The sequence below is a fragment of the Centruroides vittatus genome, unplaced genomic scaffold, assembly GCF_030686945.1.
Source record: "Centruroides vittatus isolate TY-2023 unplaced genomic scaffold, ASM3068694v2 contig_975, whole genome shotgun sequence".
NCBI classification, from domain to species: domain Eukaryota; kingdom Metazoa; phylum Arthropoda; class Arachnida; order Scorpiones; family Buthidae; genus Centruroides; species Centruroides vittatus.
Window position 1 is genome coordinate 673,112 of NW_027122648.1, and position 21,623 is coordinate 694,734.

Consider the following 21,623-nt stretch of genomic DNA (forward strand, 5'->3'; position numbering starts at 1 on the left):
TTCCAATTAACAATTAATGTCTGTCACTGTCTCTGATAATGACATTTGGAGAACAGATAGCCATGGCATTTCTGGACAATTCACTCTTCATTGAGCAGATAATATCTGAGGAGTTTTCTATCAGTATACTATATTTGTATCAGTTGGGGATATGTGTTAGTTTGTTTTCCTATATCTTTTTCTTGTATCAAAAATACGGCTAAGTCTTTTTGCTTGCTTGTATTCCTTTTTTAAAGTTGCTGGTTTATTCCAAGCTTGTGGTAAACTTGTTCTTAATTCTATTTTTACTTCTTCACTAATAAAAAGGTAAAACATGCTGTATGCTTGCATCTACCAAGAAGTTCTGCCCTGCTTGAGCAAAAGACCTTAATCATTTTCCATTGGTCATTAAGCTGAAAAAATAATATACTGCCATTAAGTTAATATGTTTATGTTGATTCTTTTACCAGTTCTCTTACATCCTATGTTAATAACAGCAAATCTCGCATGTACTTTCTTCTTTTGCAATAAACAAACAGATTTTTAAAATGTTTGCATTAATATTTTTATTTTTAAAATAAAATATACATTTTATAAAAATGTATCAATACAAATACATTTTTATAAAATTAAATTTTTAATTACATTTTAAAAAATGATAAAAAGAGATGTAATGTAGATGATTAACTTTCCTTTGGGCAACTTACTTGTAATGGAATTTGTTAGCTAGATTTATGTATGTGCATTTATGGAATACATTTACCAAAAGCTGTATATTTTTGAATATTTTGAGTAACATTATGAAAATGACCTGTTTATATTAATCTTTTCCTACTCTAATGAAGTTTCTACAAAAAAAGAATCATCCTCAAAAGTGACAGGAAATAAAATTATTTCTTAAAACTATGTTCATTGCACCTATGTAAGAATATGTGTATGTAACTACATTTTTCAAATTTCCATCACAAGAGAAAAAAAAGATATAATGGTTGCATAGTACAACTATTAATTAAAAATAAATTTATATATATATATATATAAACTTTTTAAACTGTTTTGGTTTAAATGTCTTAGTAAAAAGCAAAAAAAAAAAAAAGACAGAAATAATAATACTGTAAACCATAATGTTATAAAATACTATACTGAATGTTAAATGGACTTAAGAAATTGGACTGAAGAGGAGCAAAAGATGCCCAAAATGCACATTGCTAGATGAAAGGATACTTCTTGTTGAATGTGGCTTCCAAAAAAAGATTACTACACAAGTTTCATTGAATAATCTGTATACATATTTAACTCATAATTGGCAGTCAATGTATTAATGCATTTATTTATTATTCTTGACTCAAACAGGCAAAGGGACCCCATTGGCTACTTTGACCTAGGCTCTTAATACTTTTGCGGGCCTTGCTTTAGATCTTAAATCTCTCTTTTATTTAAATATCCTAGTTTACTTAAAACTTTTATCTTTTAAATAATTAATACTGATGCCTAGATGGCTTAAATGGTTAAGGCATCATTCTACTGCTGTGAGGAACCCAGGATCAAGTCCAGATTAGCAACCGCAGGAATTTTTTCTGGGTGACTTGTCCTGAATATGTCAGGACTTATCTCCTCAAAACTTAATTCCCCATTATGGGTCTGTCCAAATTAACCCATGATATGCATGGAAAAAAGGCTCCTTAGTATCTACAAAACAGAAAATGTCAAAAATAAAAAAAGTAATTAATACAAATGCTTTTAAATTTTTATTTCAAAGAGGCATTTTGAGTTGTATTAAGGATTTATTTAAACACTGAGACATTTTCAGAAATAGCCAAGTAGCTCTGAAGAAAGTTTTGACTTTGAAGTTTCCTAATGGGTTCCTGGTGTTAAATTTATTTTTCTGGTTTGTCTTATAAATTTTTAAAATTTTAATTAAGAAAACATTTTTAAGACTTTTAACATGTTAGAGTTTTTATATATTTTTTCAAAGAAATGAAAATTTAATATTTTATTTATAGAAAATTGATTAACAAAATGTCTAGAAATGAACTTTTCAGAAATTATTAATTACTGTAAAGAAATTCAAGTAAAGAATAAAATTAATCTTAAAAAATGTAAAATATTTATAAAAATACTTTTTATAAATTTACATTTTAGTAATAGATAGTAAATAGATAATACATTTGAATTGTCATATAATTTTATGAGAATATTACCTCTGACACATTACATATATTAATTAATTTTATAAAAATAAAAGATATACTAATGATTCATATTCTTACAAAGTTCAGCCTATCTACTGGGAGATGCCAAAAATTCAATCTTATTTACTTTAAAGTGTTAAAAGTAAAAAATAAATTATATAAGATTCATAAACTATAAAAGAAAATTACTGCCTCAAAATAAATTCTGAAAGTTTGTTATCTTTGGAAATAGATAATATTTTGTTGATAAAGAACATTCTTTAATCTTAAGGAAAAATGGAATACATGACAAATCACCATTACAGTTTGGATTATTAGATATATTTTTGATAAAAGTAATACTATTAGTAGTTTGAAAATACATAAAAACTGATCAATGTTAAAAAATCTTATTAAAATGTAACTAATTATAAGAATTACTTATTTTTTCTATAAGTAAATTTTATGCAATGGTTAATTTTTAAATATTTTTAACATTATTTATTTATATAATTCACCTATACACACCGGGTTAATACTAATCCAATCTCCCGAAAAACCTTGTAACCGGTGCAGTCCAAGTTGTTACGCAAATGTTTTCGGACCCTCACTAGGTCCTTCTTCAAGCAAAATTTTCTTTTTCGACCGTTCCATCGAATACTATCCTCCCAACGGATAAAAATTCGAATCGTCCGAATTCCGAATCTAAGGAAACCGTGTGCTATCCAATATTCCAAAGTTTTCGTCCGACGATCACGTGCTTATCTTCGTGACGTAATTAATCATCCAACGTCAGTCTGATCGTAACTTTTTTGATGCGACTTCTCCTTAAGGGCCCTTCTTTTATTCATTTGGCCCTCATTGTTTCGAACCGTTGTCTTGAATTAGAGCCTGCCACGCTAAAGATAGCTTCCTATCTTAGGTCGAAGAAAATTTCGCTTGAAGAAGGACCTAGTGAGGGTCCGAAAACGTTTGCGTAACAACTTGGACTGCACCGGTTACAAGGTTTTTCGGGAGATTGGATTATTATTTATTTATTTACTGTAATAATAATATAAAACAAATTATAGCTTAAATTATAACAGAAGATTCACTACAGATCCAAATTTTTTTATTTTACACAAGCTTTCCAAAAGACCTGTTTGTAATGAAGATACTGGAATTACAGTAAAGCCCTGATTATCCAATGTAGTGTGGACAGGAGATTGCATAACATAAAATTTTTGGTAAATTATTAAATGAAATTTGAATTCATTACATTGTATATGCCTTCTATTTTAGAATAGATTAATGACTTTAATTATACAATAAAATCTTTTACTTTAATCTATTTTAAAATAGATAACTGAAATAGATAACTAAAATAGATAACTGTCAGTTAACTGAAATATATTTTAAGAATGATTAAAATATGTTTAGAATTTTATTGCATATTATTATATATGATTCAATCATTTCATTGGAAACAACTGAATCATTGAATAACAACACACAACTACTTGAAAACTATTTTATCTGATTTTAAAATATACTTGTATCTTGGTTAACTCATTTTTGTATTATCCTGTATGGCACATGTTTGTAGCAAACTTACCATATTACTAAGAAATTGATGATCTAGGAAATGTGCAGCAACATGAGCTGGAAGTAAATTAAATAAAATTCTTCGGTTACTATTCTGTAATTCATGCATTTCGTGTTTCTCTTCCAAAGCCTAATAAAGATACAAATAAAATATTGCATCATTAAACTATTAAATATATTTAAACCTCTTTTTATTATTAATTTTTTTAAATTCTTATGTTTTTCAAATAAAACTATATAAAATTAAAAATATATTTGCAAGAATACATAAGTTAATCAAAATTTTTATAAAATCTATTAACTTAATTTTAAAGTTTTCGTATTCAAGCAAAGTATCTTTTAACCCTGGATCACAAAGCATAAATCATTAGTATAGGAACACAAAGCTTTGTAAATTTTACAATTGTTTATTTTACTAATTTATTTTCAGCAATTAACACATTGATTTACATAATGTTCCTTGTTTTATATGTGGCAACCACATATAAAACAATATGTAGTAGTAAAATAGTTCAGTTTTTTCGAATGGTAGATGTGACAAATTGTTGTTTTGTTTCCAGACGTTGGATTCTCTCTGTGAATGGCAGGAATTTCTGTAAACAATTTTCTAAGAAAAGGTGAAATTGTGTCTGCAATATGTGATTCTAGCAGTGGTGTGCCATCATTGGAAGCGATGGAAGTGCTGCTTCCACCTTCCAATGACTTTCCCTTGTATTTTATAAAATATAAATTTTCATATTTTAACGTACTTTGAATTAATTAAAATTAATATTTTATTATAACTGCATTATGTATCTTTTACAAATTTCTATACTACATGTGAAAAAAAAAACGATAAGATTGCTATTGTATATTCGAATAATTCAGTGGCGGAAGGAATGTCGAAACCGGGTCAGTTTCCAATCAGCCAGGTTATATAGGCATTGGCACATGGGGTTTACAGAGCACCAACCTCACCCGGTTTAGCTGGTAGAAGCAACACATGCATAAAGCATCCAATTTTATATCCCGGACCGGTTCTGGGCTGTTAGCCGCCTGCCTGCTAGATATTTGGCTGCCCTCGCCCAATTATGTGAATCATGAGTAGACTAGATCAACGGCGGCCAACCCCCGGCCTGCGGGCCAGCTGCGGCTTGCGAAGAGTTTCTATCCGGCCTGCGAGATCTTTAATAGATTATTAAATTGGAAAAATAACTAATTAATAGTTATTTTTCCAATTCTTTGTAATTTTTGAAAACGATAAGAGAAATAAATGTAGTAATTAACTTTTTATTTATTTATTTCATATTTGCAGACTAAAAAAATTTCAAGTCACAAGAAGGCATCAATTAACTACTACGGCCCACGAAAAAAATGTAAAATTTATTCTGGCCCATGTTATAAAAAAGGTTGCCCACCCTAGACTAAATTTATAACTTAACCCAACCAATAGGAGTTTACTGCATGTTTTTATGATAGTTCTGTATAGTTGACAGGAGTTAAAAAAAAACTCCATTAAAATATTTGATATATTTATTCTGCTCGCTCATCTTATATTACTTACGGATTTCAATGTTAAGCCGGTGATATTACAATTATAGTATGTCCCATCTGTAAGGGAATGCAGAAAAAACGTGTACAATTCTTGTATAATGTTAAAAAAACTAACTGTTACTTTGGCAGCATCATTTACAACCAAATTTAATGAATCAGACGTACAAGGTACAAAAAAAGCTCTAGAATTTATTTTCCTTAAATTTACAATTTATATATCTGTTGTCATAAAAATTTGTCTTTCCAATGTTTTCCCAAGACTACAGATATTCAAGTACAAAGTAACTGGTTTCGACTTATTTCTACTAAGAAGTAGTTAAATAATTAAAAGATTAGGGAATGGGGACATAAATAAAACCCTGCTGAAAGAGCTGGAATTTTACTTAAACAAAAGCTTAACAGAACCAATCACTAGCTCAGTACAGTGGGGAACTGATTTCTGTGTACACTTGGTATTAAAACAAATTAGTTAGAAAACAAATGACTATTAAGTTTAACATATTTAGATTTTTATAGCTATGGTGAGAAACGTTTAAAATTTACAACAGCCCTGTCGCATCCTTTGAGATATACTAGTGATGTGACAAAAGAGGCATTTGACATTGACCGGTATCGGCACCCTCGGGATTTGGCAACCTGCATGCATGCACGCACCACACACCTGCCAGGACGTCTCTGATTCCATTCATTAGCCACTCATAGGGAGCTATTTCACTAAGTGGATTGTTTTAAGATTTAAAAAGTAAAGAATATTTTGCTATTTTTATGTACGTTTCTTCACAAAGTTATATTTAATTATAAGTTTTTTAAAACTATATTCATACAATTGAAGAACTTTTTGTACTAGGTATGTATATTCATCACACATTTTGTTTTACCAAGTAAGTTATTTTTATCATTTTAATTTTAGCCCTTATATCGTGGCTAGTGATTAAAAAATCTATTTTAAAAAAGTTTTGGTTTGAGACCATATAATGAAAAAGAAAACATTATTAAAACAGAAAGACCAATGCCTAAATTAAATATAAATACGTCAACAAAAAAATTTCAACATTTTGATGATAAAATTTATGACAAATGACGATTCTTTCATAAAATTGAAGCAATTTGGAAATCAAAATAGAATAGAATTTAACATTGGTAGACAATATAAAATAAATATTGAAAATTATAACAAGATAATTATGATTAATAGATATATCTAAATTAATAGATGATATATGTTTTTTCTCAAAGCAAGAATTGGCATTTAGAGGGCATAGGGAATTTATTGAATCTAATAAGAAAGTTCAATATAATTACCTCTGTTATTTATTAAGTACGTCGGATAATCTATTAAAAATACATTTAAAGAAGTATACGGTTTTTACTGGCATATCAAACAAACGAATACGAATGGGCCCTGACACGCAATTAATTGATTGTCCCTGTAAGTCGGCTTCTTACAGAAACAGAGCTTCCCTATCGTCAAATGTCATGGCACGCCACTGGATTCTAGCCTCTTCTTCATCCATCGTTTGGTTAGCTCTTTATTTAGATGGATGAAGAAATCATCTCTCTTCATTTCCTTTGCATGTCCAACAGGCAACTGAATAAAATGAATAATATTTCTGCTTGGAACGTGACAAGATGATTGACTAACAGGTTGCACAGGGCAGCAATGATTATTTTTTCTTCTAATAATAATTTTTGGAGAAATAAGTATATATGCATTTTCTGAAGCAGAGAATAAAACTAAACAATAAAAAACAAATCTACACGAATTATACCATATAAAGACAAAATTTACATACAAACAAAATATAAACATCACTATCTTTATTCAAGGCACCATACATAGTCACAAAGCTTCGTAAAATTGATGGAAACAATTTCAATTATTGCACAAACAAAAACAATTCAAAGAATCTGCACTTGTTATGAAAATTTAAGCAACAATGTAGAAAGGTACTAAAACAACAGCAAAATAGTGCAAAATAACAAGGGAAAAAATAAGAATTGACAAACTCGCAAAAATGATGAAGTTTTGTATTCTAGGGTTAGTATTCAATGGACTTTTATATGTGGTTTACAAAAGGTTGTTTCATTAAAATTTTGTTTTTCTAATTCAATATTAGTTCTTAAAATTTATTTTAACATTTGTAAAACTACAAAATAATCCATAATTTTGTGCTAAAGTTTAAATAAATATTCTCAGCATTTTCATTTTCTCAAAATCAAAATTTCTCTCTATTGATTTTAAATATTTTTGTAAAATTTTTCATATCTGAATATCTATGTTATTCCCAAGTAATTATTAAACACTTGGATATTCATTTTAATCAATTGACATGATGTTAATTTTAATTTTAAACAGATAAAATCACTTATCATCAACATAAACTTCTAATCCTATATTTGATAATGATGCTCATATCTCTAATCAAATATATCTAATCTATTCTGGAGTCAAGCATTTATTCTTGTAACCTCTGACAGAACTGATACAAGTAAGATAGTGTAAGATATTAAACTGTGTATTATATTTATTTTTGATTATATTCTTACTGTTTAACTGACATTCTTTTTGTGTAAATATGTAGATCAAAAATGGGGATTGGAGACTTTTACTAGTTTCTAGTGCGGTCTAATGAAATATAAAATAACTAGTAGTAAGTCCGGCACTGCCCAGGCAAAGGATAACAACAAACATTAAGATTATTAGATTAGACTTGATAAACACTAATGTTGTGTGTTTTTTCTTCAAAGACACTTGGCAAGTTTTCTATCAGATATCTTTATTCGTTCTCGTTGATCAACGAGAACGAATAAAGATATCTGATAGAAAACTTGCCAAGTGTCTTTGAAGAAAAAACACACAACATTAGTGTTTATCAAGTCTAAATTATAGAACAAGACACGGTTTTATAAAACAAATCAACATTATTAGATTATTTCATACTTCTAACCTTTTTATCATATTATGTTATAGTATTTGAATTATATTTACAAAGGTGATAGATAACATTTGTAAATATAAATAAAATACTATAATATAATACGTACGTATAATATTACATAAGGGTTTATCACACTGAGTGACCAATCTAACACATTTGAAAAATTCTTTAAATTGTGTATAGCAGAGGAATAAAGAAATTTTAAAATGCATTAAATTGATCACTCAGTGTAATTCAATAAACCCTTATGGAAGATAACCTTTGTAGTTATATAAATCAAATACTAAAATATAACAAACAGTAGGCTGAAATAACCAAACTCTTGGTTATTTCAGCCTACTTGGTTATTTCAGCCTACCATTGTCATGTTTATTGCAATTCTTGGATGCTATGAAATGGCACAATTTCATTGGTCAAGTAGACACCAATTGAAAATATGATATCTTAAAAAATTTAAGATATATTTTTTCCTAATGTGAACTCTAAGAACCATGATAAGAAACATTTGATATTTTGCTGTAAATGTACCATATACAGCAAAATATCAAATGGTAATCTGCCAAAAAATCAAATTTCACAAAAAAACAAACCAAATATTTTACACCCTCAAAAATCACTTAAAATATATTTTGTGCTTGCCAGTAACCTTGTCTTATGTAATTTTCCTCTTCAAATGCCACCAGACCACTGGTCCTGTAGAAAGAAGGGACTGTTGCAGAAAGGGATTGAAGTAATTTGAACAAAAGTAGATGTTGACCACGTCCCAGAAGAAAGGATGGTCAATGACTACTAATTAATACTGCTTTACTATTAATATTTGAAAAGTGATCAGTGTTAGATAGGTTGTGATGATTCCACACGTGATTGAAGTTACTAACCTTAATGTCCAAAAAACTTCATATGACTGGTTTAAATAAAAGTTATCTAGTAAAAATGCTAGAATACTTGCTTTTATGTGATGATAAACTTTTTAAAATTTTGGCAACAGATTGTATAAACTATGTGGGAAGTGTGTTCTCTTAAATATTGTGTTTATGAAAAAAATTATTAGGCTGCAATTTGAAAAACTGTAGACCTATAAATTTCAACTGTCCTCTCTCTGACTGTCTGTCCTTCCTTAATCTCGAGAAAGGAGATTAGATAGATGAAAGTCTAAACCGGATGTGAAAAGCTTAGTTAGGGGCAGGAGTAAGCCCAGATTAACTATATATGAACTTCCAGTTTGGAATGAAAGTCATGTTACTTAGATTTAAAATTTTTCCCTTAATGGAGTTAGATAGATGACAAACACTACTCTATTGCTAAAGGAGAAGTGTAATGTACAGGGGTAAGACCACCACTAAAACAATTGAGAACATTGTGACAAAAAGTTCCAGCCCAGTATTGTGATGATGTCACAATAAGTAATCACACGTTAGAATTAGTTTGGTTTATTAGGTCACAGCAACATGACATACCAGCAATCTGCCAAGCAATGCATCCCAGGAAGACTTTTATGGGAAGCTGAGTGGTTTTATCCACTTGACCACTGGAGGGTGTTTATTAGAATTAAGAAAGTATCATTCAGAAATGAAAAAACCTGAATTATTAGAAGTGAAAAATTAAATATTTTAAAAATTTGTAACGGTAACACTTTTGATCTCATGCACACAAGTGCTATATGCTACTTTTTACAGAATTATAAGACATAGCACGTCTATTTTGCGCCATATCAATGTCAGAGTAATTAAGTGAATATAATATATATATATTTAAAATTATATTCTTTTTTTATAAGGATTATATTTAGTTTATTATTTTTTTAATTTTTTGCAAATAGATGGCACTACGTGTAAATCAGCAAATCAAACATAGATAGAAATTAATTGATTTACAGAAATCCAATACATATTTTGGGGTGGGATATATGGCATTATCTAAGTTAGAAGTATGTAAATGCCAAGTTTTGTAACAATTGGTCAAATGGCCTAGGAGTGTATAGCAAACAAACAAATGTCCTCATTTATACATATTTAGATATAAGTTTACTTTTATTGCCATGAATTTTGAATAATGAAATATGTTTTCTATTCTTTAATGTATATGTTATCTATCTAAATATAATAGGTGTACATATTTTGTGCATGCATTCTAAATGTACACATTTGTGCAATGTGCAATATGACATCCTTCTAAAATTGGATATAACCTTTGATTAAAAAGGATCTTCATCTCTAATCTAGACAATAAAAAGTAGTCTCATACATTTCTTTATTTTAAATTAACAAGAAATATACTGTAAATAGGTTTCACAAACTCTTCTTACATTAAATAAATAAGTTATTTTAAAAATAATCCATATAACTTGATATTGAAAATTCAAATAAATCAAAGAAAAACTAAAAAAACAGCTAATTAAGGACACCAAGAATCTAATTGAGAGAAATGATTTTAACCATCAACAACTCTCTCAAAAAAGAATCTTAGAATACAACATACACAGAGCACATTCCACATACATAAATACATTCAAATATTTAAATATTACGTTCCTCTCAATTATGTTTTTTGTTTCCTTAATTGGCTGTTTTTTGTTCTCTTTTGATTTATTTAAGTTATTTTTCTTCATATTTTTAAATTATTTGGCATTAATTAATACAAATTACTGTTACTTAAAACAGATGAAAAACTAGTTTACGTTAATTATCAGTATTATTAGGAAATATTTAATTTATAATTTTTTATTTAAAAAATGAATATTAGACACTTAATTCATAATTGAAGGATTGTCAACACTAATTTTTTAGATCTAGGCTGAAAAGACTGTGACAACAGCAGAATGGAAAAGTAAATGATAACTCTCTTGATAATGAATTATCATTATTGCTTAATTCATAAGTTATATTATTTCTTTTTTATCCAGACTTAAGATCTGGAAAAATTACAAATTATATAATTCATTACATAAGCAATAAACTATTGGCTAGCTATTGTACTTTTTATCTGTATTTTTTTCATTTTTTTTTTCTAGATTTTGATTTAAATCAATGCAGTACAGAAATTGGTTATAAGAATTTTATATTTGTTTTTGTAATTAGCACCACCTTATGAAAAATTCTATGTAATGTTTATTACATTAAATTTATAGCTTATTAAATTAAAAATAAACAGATTTGTAATGTTTTGATATTTAATGGAAGTATTCTACATTGTATAACTTAACGACATTTTGACAATCTAATCATAAAGTTTAATTATTAAACTATTTCTAAAAGTCATAAAAAAGTTAGTTTTTTATGGGTGGCTAAGTAAATATTTTTATCATAGTATTACTGTATTAAATAAGTATGGAAAGAGTAGATACCTATTTAATACAGTACTACTACAATAAAAATATTCAATGTTTGTCAAAATGTGACAAATTTTGCATTAGATATGGATTTTGTTTTATAATTTTTAAACATGGAATTTCATTTAATGGAAGTCTTTAATCAGTTTTTTTATTATCTAACCAACTAAAGCAATTTTTTCTTCAGATGTTTTAGGATAATATAGAAAAATTAATACAAACAATACAAAACATAATGAATATTAACCTGAACATTCCACAAAAAATCCAATCTTGCTGTCCATTCAACTTGTCTTCCATGAATTAAAACCGCAAGCATAAAATGCAAAATAACAATTACACCTATAATATGATGAGGTGTTTTTGATCTGTTTTAAAAAAAAAATGATTAGATTCATATTGTATATTAAAATAAATATACACACTTTACTTACTCTATCCTCTGATCATAACAACGAAACAGTTCTGTATGAGTCATTTCTATCATCAATAGAAAGATAGCCGTCATTGGCAAGAGTAATGTGGCTTTAACTAAATTAGGCATCCTTAGGAATACAACTAAAGGAAAAAATGTTATCACACAGGTCAAAACTATATAATTGGGCAGTGGACAAATTTTGTATTCACTTAGAATTGACTCTTGTACTAAATCAGTAGAATTTGTACACAGGATTGCTTCATTGATACAAGAAAACTGAAAAATAAATTATAAATAAAAGTAAAATATGAATAAAAATTACTTCTAAATGATATAATCATCTAAAATACAAATTTCTCATAATAATAATTTAATTAATATTTACCATATTAATTTGTACAACAGCATAAACTGAGAAAATAGTAATGATAATAATACTAAGACGTAGCACAAACAGTCGGTTGATCTCCCATTTTATCCACTGAATAAAATAAAAAATTTGGAAAAAATTATAAATTTTGGAAATATATGAATTTTAAATAAAGATCTATTTTATAATGTAAAATTATTAAAAATGTTTCTAATAAATTTCTAGCAATTTTGTTATTCAAACATACTGTACATAGAATAATGATTTAATAATTGATCATACAACTGATTCAGAAATTTTGTTACATGACATCTGTAATATGAGGGAGGTGGTGATGGTAATGATGACAAGAATGATTGATTTGAAATATGATTGACTGGTAACTGAAATTTAATGATTTTGTCACAAAATAAAGTTTTGAAAATATTTGTTTTAACATGTTATTTGATAAAAGAGGCATCTTTAAAACTCCATTCAATCTGGTAAAATATAATCAATGTTCTCCTATTTCCTGGTTTATTGCAGACTTGAGGATGTTTACTTTAATTCCCATGTACTTTCAAGCTTTTTATCAGGGATAGAAATTATAGAAGTCTTTGTAAACACTGGATAGATCATTGTCTGTTTTTCAAAAAAAGAAAATTTCTTTTTTATCAAATGTTTCCATCTCAAGTAAACAATTTCTTCTATTGAATGCCTTCATTTCTAATGATGAAGGAGATAAAGGTTTAAAAATATTTGAGAATTGCGGTAAGCATCCTTACAATTGACAAAAAAGCAGGAAGTCTTTGACAATTAAATAAGTTTTAGTAATAATCAATTTTCTAACTTAAACATAAAAATTAACTGATAATATGCATCAGAACTACAATATATAAATCAGAATTATGTAGATTTCCATGTATTTTTTCTGCATATGATTTGTTTTTGTTTGACTAATTTTTAATTGTTTTACATTAAAAAGGAATAATTTTAAGTAAGATTTGCTAAATATTCATGATATTAAAAATTCAATTTTTGCATAGTTACAATATTTTCAATTATATGAAGTCAAATTAATTTGAATGGTAAAGATACCAGTTTGATTTAATTTGCAAGCATATGCAGCTACAAAGATTATTATATGATGATGATAAAGTATACAAAGAATTAGACAAAAACTTCTTCTGATTGCAGCACCAGGGTGAAATTACTGCTGTTTGGAACCCATAACCGGTGCGTAACACGTATACACCATACAAATATAGTGCAGTTGACAAACGTTTTCGAGCTATCACTTTGCTCTCCCTCAAGTCACAACTGGTTTCCCGAATAGAGTGTACATCTCTTGGTGGGATCAGGTGTCTTTCTGGTGAATTGTGTCCTCCCTGCCATGACCTTATCACAGTCATGGCAATCCCTTTTGGATGCCAAACCCTCTACAACCCCCGTCCAGCACACAACTGTGCATGGCAGGGAGGACACAATTCACTGGAAAGACACCAGACTCCACCAAGAGACATACACTCCGTTTGGGAAACCAGTTGACCTGAGGAAGAGCGAAGTGATAGCTTAAAAACGTTTGTCAACTGCACTATATTTGTATGGTGTATACGTGTTATGCACCGGTTATAGGTTCCAGATAGCAGTAATTATACAAAGAATGTTTGTTAACAGCAAAAATTTAAATAATTGTTTCTAATTTGCCAGTGTTTTTGAGTTTTAACCATTTTGAAATTGGATGTTTATTTATTTTTAATTTTAAAGCTCATTAATAGAAATATTATTATTCAAATGATTTTTTCTCATTCATTCTTATAATCAAAAATCAATTGATTAAATGTATTTATGTACCAGTACAGTCTTTTGGACCAGAAATTCCTTCTTCAGAGATAAAATAAGATAACAGTATTTTATAAAATTGAAAAAGTGAAACATAGCTACATCACATGTCAACAGCACAACACTATAATCCATGCTATGATATGACATTTACTTACTACTAAAGACAGAGAAAAACAACTTTTGATTGCAAAGCAAATGTATAGTAAATACATTTGTTTACTATAATACTACTGTATAGTAAATAATGCTTGTTAAGTCAATTCTGAACTTTGATTATTTATTATAAACCAGTTTAGAACCAAAAATTACAAAAAATTAAATTTGTTAAAAGAAAAAAAAATTTTTAAGATTTACATCCATCTTTGATCAATAATGCAACTTGATGTCTCCTAAGAGCAACTAATTTTTTCCTCATTTTAACAATCAATAATTTAAAAAACTATATTTAAACTGCTTTATTGGATTATTAAACTAAAATTTATATCAATTCCAAAATGTTTTAAATAGCTCATTATCATCAAGAAACCTGTAATCAAAAAATAAGTAATGCATTTTTGTAATTAGGATTCTTAGTAAAAATTTAAATTTATTCCTATTTAATTAACTTTTATTGAACAGTCCTATTGACAGTGATGGACTGAGCTTTACATTGTCACTAGGAAATACTTTCTACCAGTGCATAAGGGAAGTTACAGTGTGAAACACTAATGGAAGGGGATATATTCCTCCCTCTATTGGCTTTTCAGAATTTTGATATCAATTGGATCACTTTCCTCAATGGAAATTTTTTATTTGAAAAAATGAAAATTAAGTAATCCACCTTATCTCAGTCTTAATTCAGCCTCCATTCAGACTATATCACCATTTTTTCCCTTGAAGAATTTAAAATGAAATATAAATGAACTTGAATAAAATTTGCCTTTAAAATTAAAAAAAAACTGTAATCCTGTGTAACCTCAAAACTGCTCCTATCAAAATTCACAAAATAATGATTCTGTATCTATACTAATATATGATTAATTTTTCTAATAATTTTGATTTTCAGGAACTACATCCACAATCTTATTTAGTTCATTTTTCTCTATGCAAATAAGCATCTAAATGTAAGAAGAGACCTCAATTTTAATTTTATCTGAAGTAGTGTAGAAATGTTGCAAAAATATGTAGTGTAGAAAAGCAGCATTTATAGGCTACATCTTTGTACATGTCATCATAACATGTAGAGAGAGCATCAGGGTTTGATTGGATAATTACACTGGAATAGTAATGGATGAGTCCAAGTCCACAAAATTTCTGGACTGAGGTGAGACTTGAGTCCTGCATTGGACTCAAGACTACATATGATGCCACAGCAATGTTGCTGGTAGAAAAAATGCTAACTTTGTGCTAATTTTTTCTCTAGGTTACTGCTAATAAGGTAAAAGAAAACCAAAAAGTAAAGGTGATGTTGAACACAAATACATAAGGAAGAGAAGTGCTCTTGAAAATTATGTGAAACAATGTATGCATTTAATGGATATATGTTTTTCTGAGAGATTGGTGACCAACAGGATTCTAATTATTATACAAAAATCAATTGTAAATGCAAAAGATGCAGCTGCAGGCACTGTCACATCAATGATAATCTGATCAATATGTGCCACATTGCATATACTTGACTTGTGCAGAGATTAAAATATCTCAGGAAAGGCAGGAGAATTTAAATTTACTAAAATTCAGTTAGGACAACAATCTAGACTGGCACAAAGCATATTTTGACTGACTGATGCACCAAAATTTTTCCCAAACTCCAGAATGCCAGTCTATTACCTATTGAATAAGACTGAAAATGCATGTTTTTATTATGTTGGTCTTTAAAAGGTGTTGCGTTGATTTAAACATTCTTTTCCAGTTTGATCACATTCAATAAATACTATATATTTTTGTGGCATGCTATTCTGCTCTTTTATCTGTTCCACTTTAAAATTCTAAATTAATGAATGACATGACAAAATTAAGAATTTGAGACAAAGAAGACAGTTTATTAAAAGTACTTGTTAACAAACTTTATTCAGTTTAATTATTTGTCTTAACTTTTTCACTTTTAATGTCTCAAAGTTGTTAAAAACCATATTTTATTAATTATAAGAGTGATCCAAGAACCAGTTAACTAAGATATAGTTAAGATTATTTTAAGAATGATTAAAACTGGTTTGGAACAGCTGTGTGTCATTAGTTATGATTTAGTTGCTTCACTGGAAGTAATTGTATTACAATTAATAACATGCATCTGTTCCAAACCAATTTTAACTAGTTAAGTAACGCTGTATCAGCGTGTAGTCGGAACGAAGCTGCTCGCACCTTTATTTTCTAGATTATGAGGGAAAAAAGAAACACAGTCATTTGTTCTCAACGATATATTTGATTTCTATTGGATCATTTAAAGGTACAAATATGAGGTCAGAATAAGCCATTAATTAATTGCTATGCGAACGTCTAATGAAATTTTGTCTATCACTATTAGCCTTGGACTTACAGACTCGTAGCGATCTCTATTGTAACTCTTTAAAAATACTGAGTCAGTTATTTTTTTCACTCGACTCAATGTAACATAGGTAAAACCGATAGCTGTCTCTTTTTTCCCTATATCTATTTTGATTTTTGGAAGAGTTAATCCCTGTGATTTATGTATAGTCATCAAGTATGCTAAGGTAAGGGAAAACTGTCTACGAGATCGCAATATACTGGCATCGTTCGAAGAGCGTGTTATGGGGATTATTGGAAACAGATTACCATAGATGAAAGGTCCCCGATGGCTATCAAATTCCACTAAAATAAACAGAGGAAGAGCTGGAGGGCAAGCATTAGGAGTATATATAATGTAGCATATAGTTCCTAGTGAACCATTGACAAGACCTCCTTGCACCCATAAGTTGACTCAGCATAATTCTGGCATTAACTGAGAGATTCAAATCCTTGGAGAGACTGAGAGCTGAGTCATCTTTGGACAAAGGTAGGGCAATATCTGAAGTGTTTTCAGATGCTATATAAGCAAGAGGGCATCCAGTTGACTGCAAGTAGTCTTCGTTGAAATCACCCGAAGCTAGATGTAAGACATCTGTGAAGGAACTATCTGTGCTATTTTGTCTATGAGAATTACTAAGTTCAATGAATTTCTCAAAAGAATCAAATGCAAATGTAATGTAATGTCCCAACAAGGTCCCTACCTTGCTGGGACATTACATTGTAAAAAACACTCGAGTAGAGAGGAGTATCTTTAACAGGAGGAAGCTGACGAAAATCACCAAACAAATAGATAAAGAATCCACCAAACGGCTCATCTTTCTCGGGGTTTATCTCCCTCACTCTTCTCTTGATCATGTAAAGCATTCTTGCATCAATCATTGACATTTCATCGATGATGATGAATTTGAGCAACTTCATCTCAATCTGGAATCTCTGTGCAGCTTCTCCATTTAGAGATTGAAATTTCGTACTAATGATGGGAAGACGAAGGAGAGAATGGATCATAAGGCCATCAATATTGATTGCTGCTGCTCCACGTTTTTAAAAAGAAAACTTTTTTAAACTTATTATTCTATAAAGATTCTTTATATTTGTTGTTGTGTATCTAATTAGCAATAACATTTACCTTTCAAAATTATTGTTTTAATGCTTGTCATATTTTCCGACCACTAGATGACGCTTCTACACGTGCCTGCAGAAAGCAACCTAACACTTGACTTCATGCATTCCTTGTCAACATTATAACTCTAGAATGAGTTGACCGATCTTGATGAAATTTTCCAGGATGACTCATCATCACTCAAAGATGAACTGAATAAAATTTCAACTCTCAAAAATGATCCATACTGAATAAAAATGCGATTTTCCTTTTTGATCCCTATCTCTAGTTCTACAAAAATGGATCATTTTTGAGAGTTGAAATTTTATTCAGTTCATCCTTGAATGATGATGAGTCGTTCTGGAAAATTTCATCAAGATCGGACAACGTATTCTAGAGTTATAGTGTTGACAAGGAATGCATGAAGTCAAGTATTAGTCGTCACTTCGTTCTGACAATTATTCTTAAAATTATCTTGACAACAAAAAATATGTCTTGGTTAACAGATTTTTTGGACCTTTCTGTATATATACTCAAAACTGTAAATAAATGCATAAAATTTTATTTTAAATTAAAAATCTTGTTTGAAGTTAGAAACTTATAAATTTTTAATTATATGTACATTCATCTTTGTTTATTTCAATGCCACAGCATTGTATAGAATGAAACATTAGGGCTGAGTAGAATAGAAATTATCATGCATCTTTCAAAAGTGTTTCTCCAGAAAAAATAATTTATTTAATAAAATAAGAAAAATATTTCAGTATAAATTATATGACTAGAATTTTGATAATGGCATGTGAATCAGCAATTCAAATTTATTATTTGCAATTTTTTTGTTTTTCATAACTATTGAATAAATTAATATTTTAGTTTTGGTCATTAAGTTTGTCAATTTATATATTTAATTAGAATATGAATATTTTGTCAGATGTCATCCAGAAATTTAAATCTTTATAAATATTCACTTAGTTTGTATTTTAAAATATTAAAACCTCTAGATGATGTCTGTAAAATGCCAAAAATATTCAAGAATTTTAAAAATGTGAACAAACTTTATAAAGTATGGTATTTTATTTTAAAATTAATTATAATCCTAAGTTTTACAAATAGATCTAAGCATGTTTGAACATTTGTGAGCTTAATTACTTGTATTCTGTACAAAATTCTGAAGTATTTATTTTTAAATTTATTTTGAAACTTTTAATCATTTATTTAAGTAATATATTCATATGTTAAAAAATAACATGATGATAACAAAATTATTGTATAAATATATGTTAATGTATTCTAAAATGTATTATGTTATTAACAAGAAAAATTTAATATATATAACATTTGACATTTGTAAAGTTATTCAAAATTACATCAAAATTTATAATTTAAAATGTGCATGATGCAACTCTACATTATACATTATATAATAAATAATGTACAATGTAAAAAGAAACAGAATAAATATATTTTCAAAGTACATTTATTCTTCATTTAGCATAAAAAATTAGATAAATTTTTTATTTTGTTAAAGAAAATAAATCAATAAACAGTACTAAACAATGTTTTAATAAATGAATTTTAGTAAAAATAAAGTAAAAATGTTCAAAAACTTTGGTAATGTTATGTAAGCTAACGTTGCTGTAAAACTAAAATTTCAAAACTATAATGCATAATTTAATGTAACATTATTAAAGAATTTTAAATCTAAACATATGAATTACATATTAATGTAGAAAATTACAATAGACATAAGGCACAAATATATCGTAGACTGATTCATTACTAAGTAATAAAATAATAAATATAAAATAAGATTTTTCAATACTATATGATAATATTATATATTTATACATCAGGATATGGTGAGTCACTCTGATATTTATGTAATTCAAAAAATTTGAATTGTTTATGCAAAAGAAAACCATTTTAAAAGATAAAATTGACTTTTCAAAGCAATATGCTTTCCTATTTTGATTTTTGTGACAAGAAACTGTGTTGAATTTTATATAAGTGGAGTTTAAGAATTTGTCGTCATCTATTTATAAGCACTGTCAAAGCATGAAATTAATAGTTGAAACTAAAAAGCATATCTTTTCAAATATTTTTATTTCTCAGACTTCTACATTGACTTCACATTGAATTTTTAATTCAAGAATATTGCCAATTTTAATTTATTTATTAAGGTTTTCTCTAATGAAATATGATTCACAAACAAAATTTATTTATGTTATTTCATTTAAAAATCAATTTTCTTTTATGCAATATATAAGTAACTACATGAAAAAATTTATATGTAATCATATAAAGAAATAATTTATTTTAAGAGATGTATGACAAAAAATTAAAATGCTTAAATAAATAAATTATTAAATAATAATAAAAATATTAATCAATAACGAAGTTAAAATAAAAATTATTGTATAAGTGAATAAAGCTTTTTAAATTATTTAGAAATAATTATACAACATTTACACAACATAAAGGAAGGCAAAAAATCAATTTACCAAGATATATATTTTTAAGAATAATTAAAAAAATATATTTTGGCTAACTGACTTTTGAGTCTCATTGTATATATAAATAGTAATGCAATGCCTACAGAAAAATTTTACAGTAATTTATAAATTACTGTTTTATAAAATAATTTTAAAAATAAATGCTGTAAAATATTTGTATAGGAGAAATTATTGTAGGAGAAATCTATTAAACCTATGAAGAAATTATTCATTAAACTTCTATCGTAGAAGTTTAATGAATAATTGGTTAATGTTACCTATGGTTCCAAAATGGCAGCTTGTCTCTGATTCCAGCAAATAGAAGAAAGGAAACAGTGGGGATGCTCATTCTAACCTAACCTAACCTATTCTAATAATTTTGTTGGTAATAATTATGGTAATTTATTAGAATAGGTTAGGTTAGAACATGCGTCCCCACCGTTTCTTTCTTCCATTTGCTGAATCAGGGACGAGCTGCCATTTTGGAACCATAGGTAACATTAACTGAATAATTTTATCATAGATATGATTATTTAGTATTACTCAATTCCAGAAAAATAATAAACACAAATATTACTAATTCAAAAAGTTCATCTATTATAAACAATTTTTCACACTATATACTTCATGAATAAAAGCAATATTAAGTTATTAAATATTATTTTTAAAAAATTATAAACAAATAAATTCTAGATTATTCTGAGTATGACACAATTATTAGCATTTAGTAGTGTTACACTCTGAAGATTTATTCAAATAGCTAGATTATTTGATCTATAATCTTGATGAAAATGTGGAAGTATGTCATACTTCCTATAGGAAGTGTGACACACTTCCAGACTAGTTCAAGCTGGACTTACTCTTTCTCCTTCAATATCCTCTTAGAAAGTCAAAGAAAATATATAAGATGAAGCTAATCTGAAGATTACATCTATCTTCTTAACTTTACTTTGAATTAGTTTTATTAAAGATTCTTTTTGTCAATGATAATCATTAATGTATTTCAAAATATTCCCATAAATCTCTAATTTGAAAGTAGAATATAAGGCTTTCATTTTTAATATTCTCTGCTTAAGTGTAGTTATGTCTTATCATTTTTTTAAGATAAGGAAAACAGTTTACTCTCAACTAAAATATTAATTTTTTTAAAAATTAGTTAACTATTTAACAAAAACTAGTGAAAAAATAAGTTTCTAATAAGTAAATTACTGTAAAAGAAAAAAATTGAAAAATTTGAAATTCTGCTTTTCAAAAAACTAAATTTCTATAGTTTTTCTAAACTTTCTGGTTTCATTAAACTAGAAGAAAATGTTAAAAAAAATTCTTTAATTGTAATAAAATATTATTCAATTAAATTTGATATATTTTCAAGATTATTTAA

General features: G+C 27.7%; 1 protein-coding gene across 1 annotated transcript in view; it reads right to left on the bottom strand.

Annotated features, from left to right (window-relative positions):
- Positions 1-21,623, bottom strand: part of LOC136985683 (adenylate cyclase type 1-like) — a 100,963-nt gene that overhangs the window by 14,457 nt on the left and 64,883 nt on the right. Inside the window, exons 13-16 of the mRNA XM_067283011.1 lie at positions 12,338-12,433; positions 11,969-12,228; positions 11,782-11,902; positions 3,745-3,864 (exon numbers count right to left, since the gene is read on the bottom strand). Of these exons, the coding sequence (XP_067139112.1) occupies positions 3,745-3,864; positions 11,782-11,902; positions 11,969-12,228; positions 12,338-12,433 (597 nt within the window). The remainder of the gene's footprint in view (positions 1-3,744; positions 3,865-11,781; positions 11,903-11,968; positions 12,229-12,337; positions 12,434-21,623) is intronic.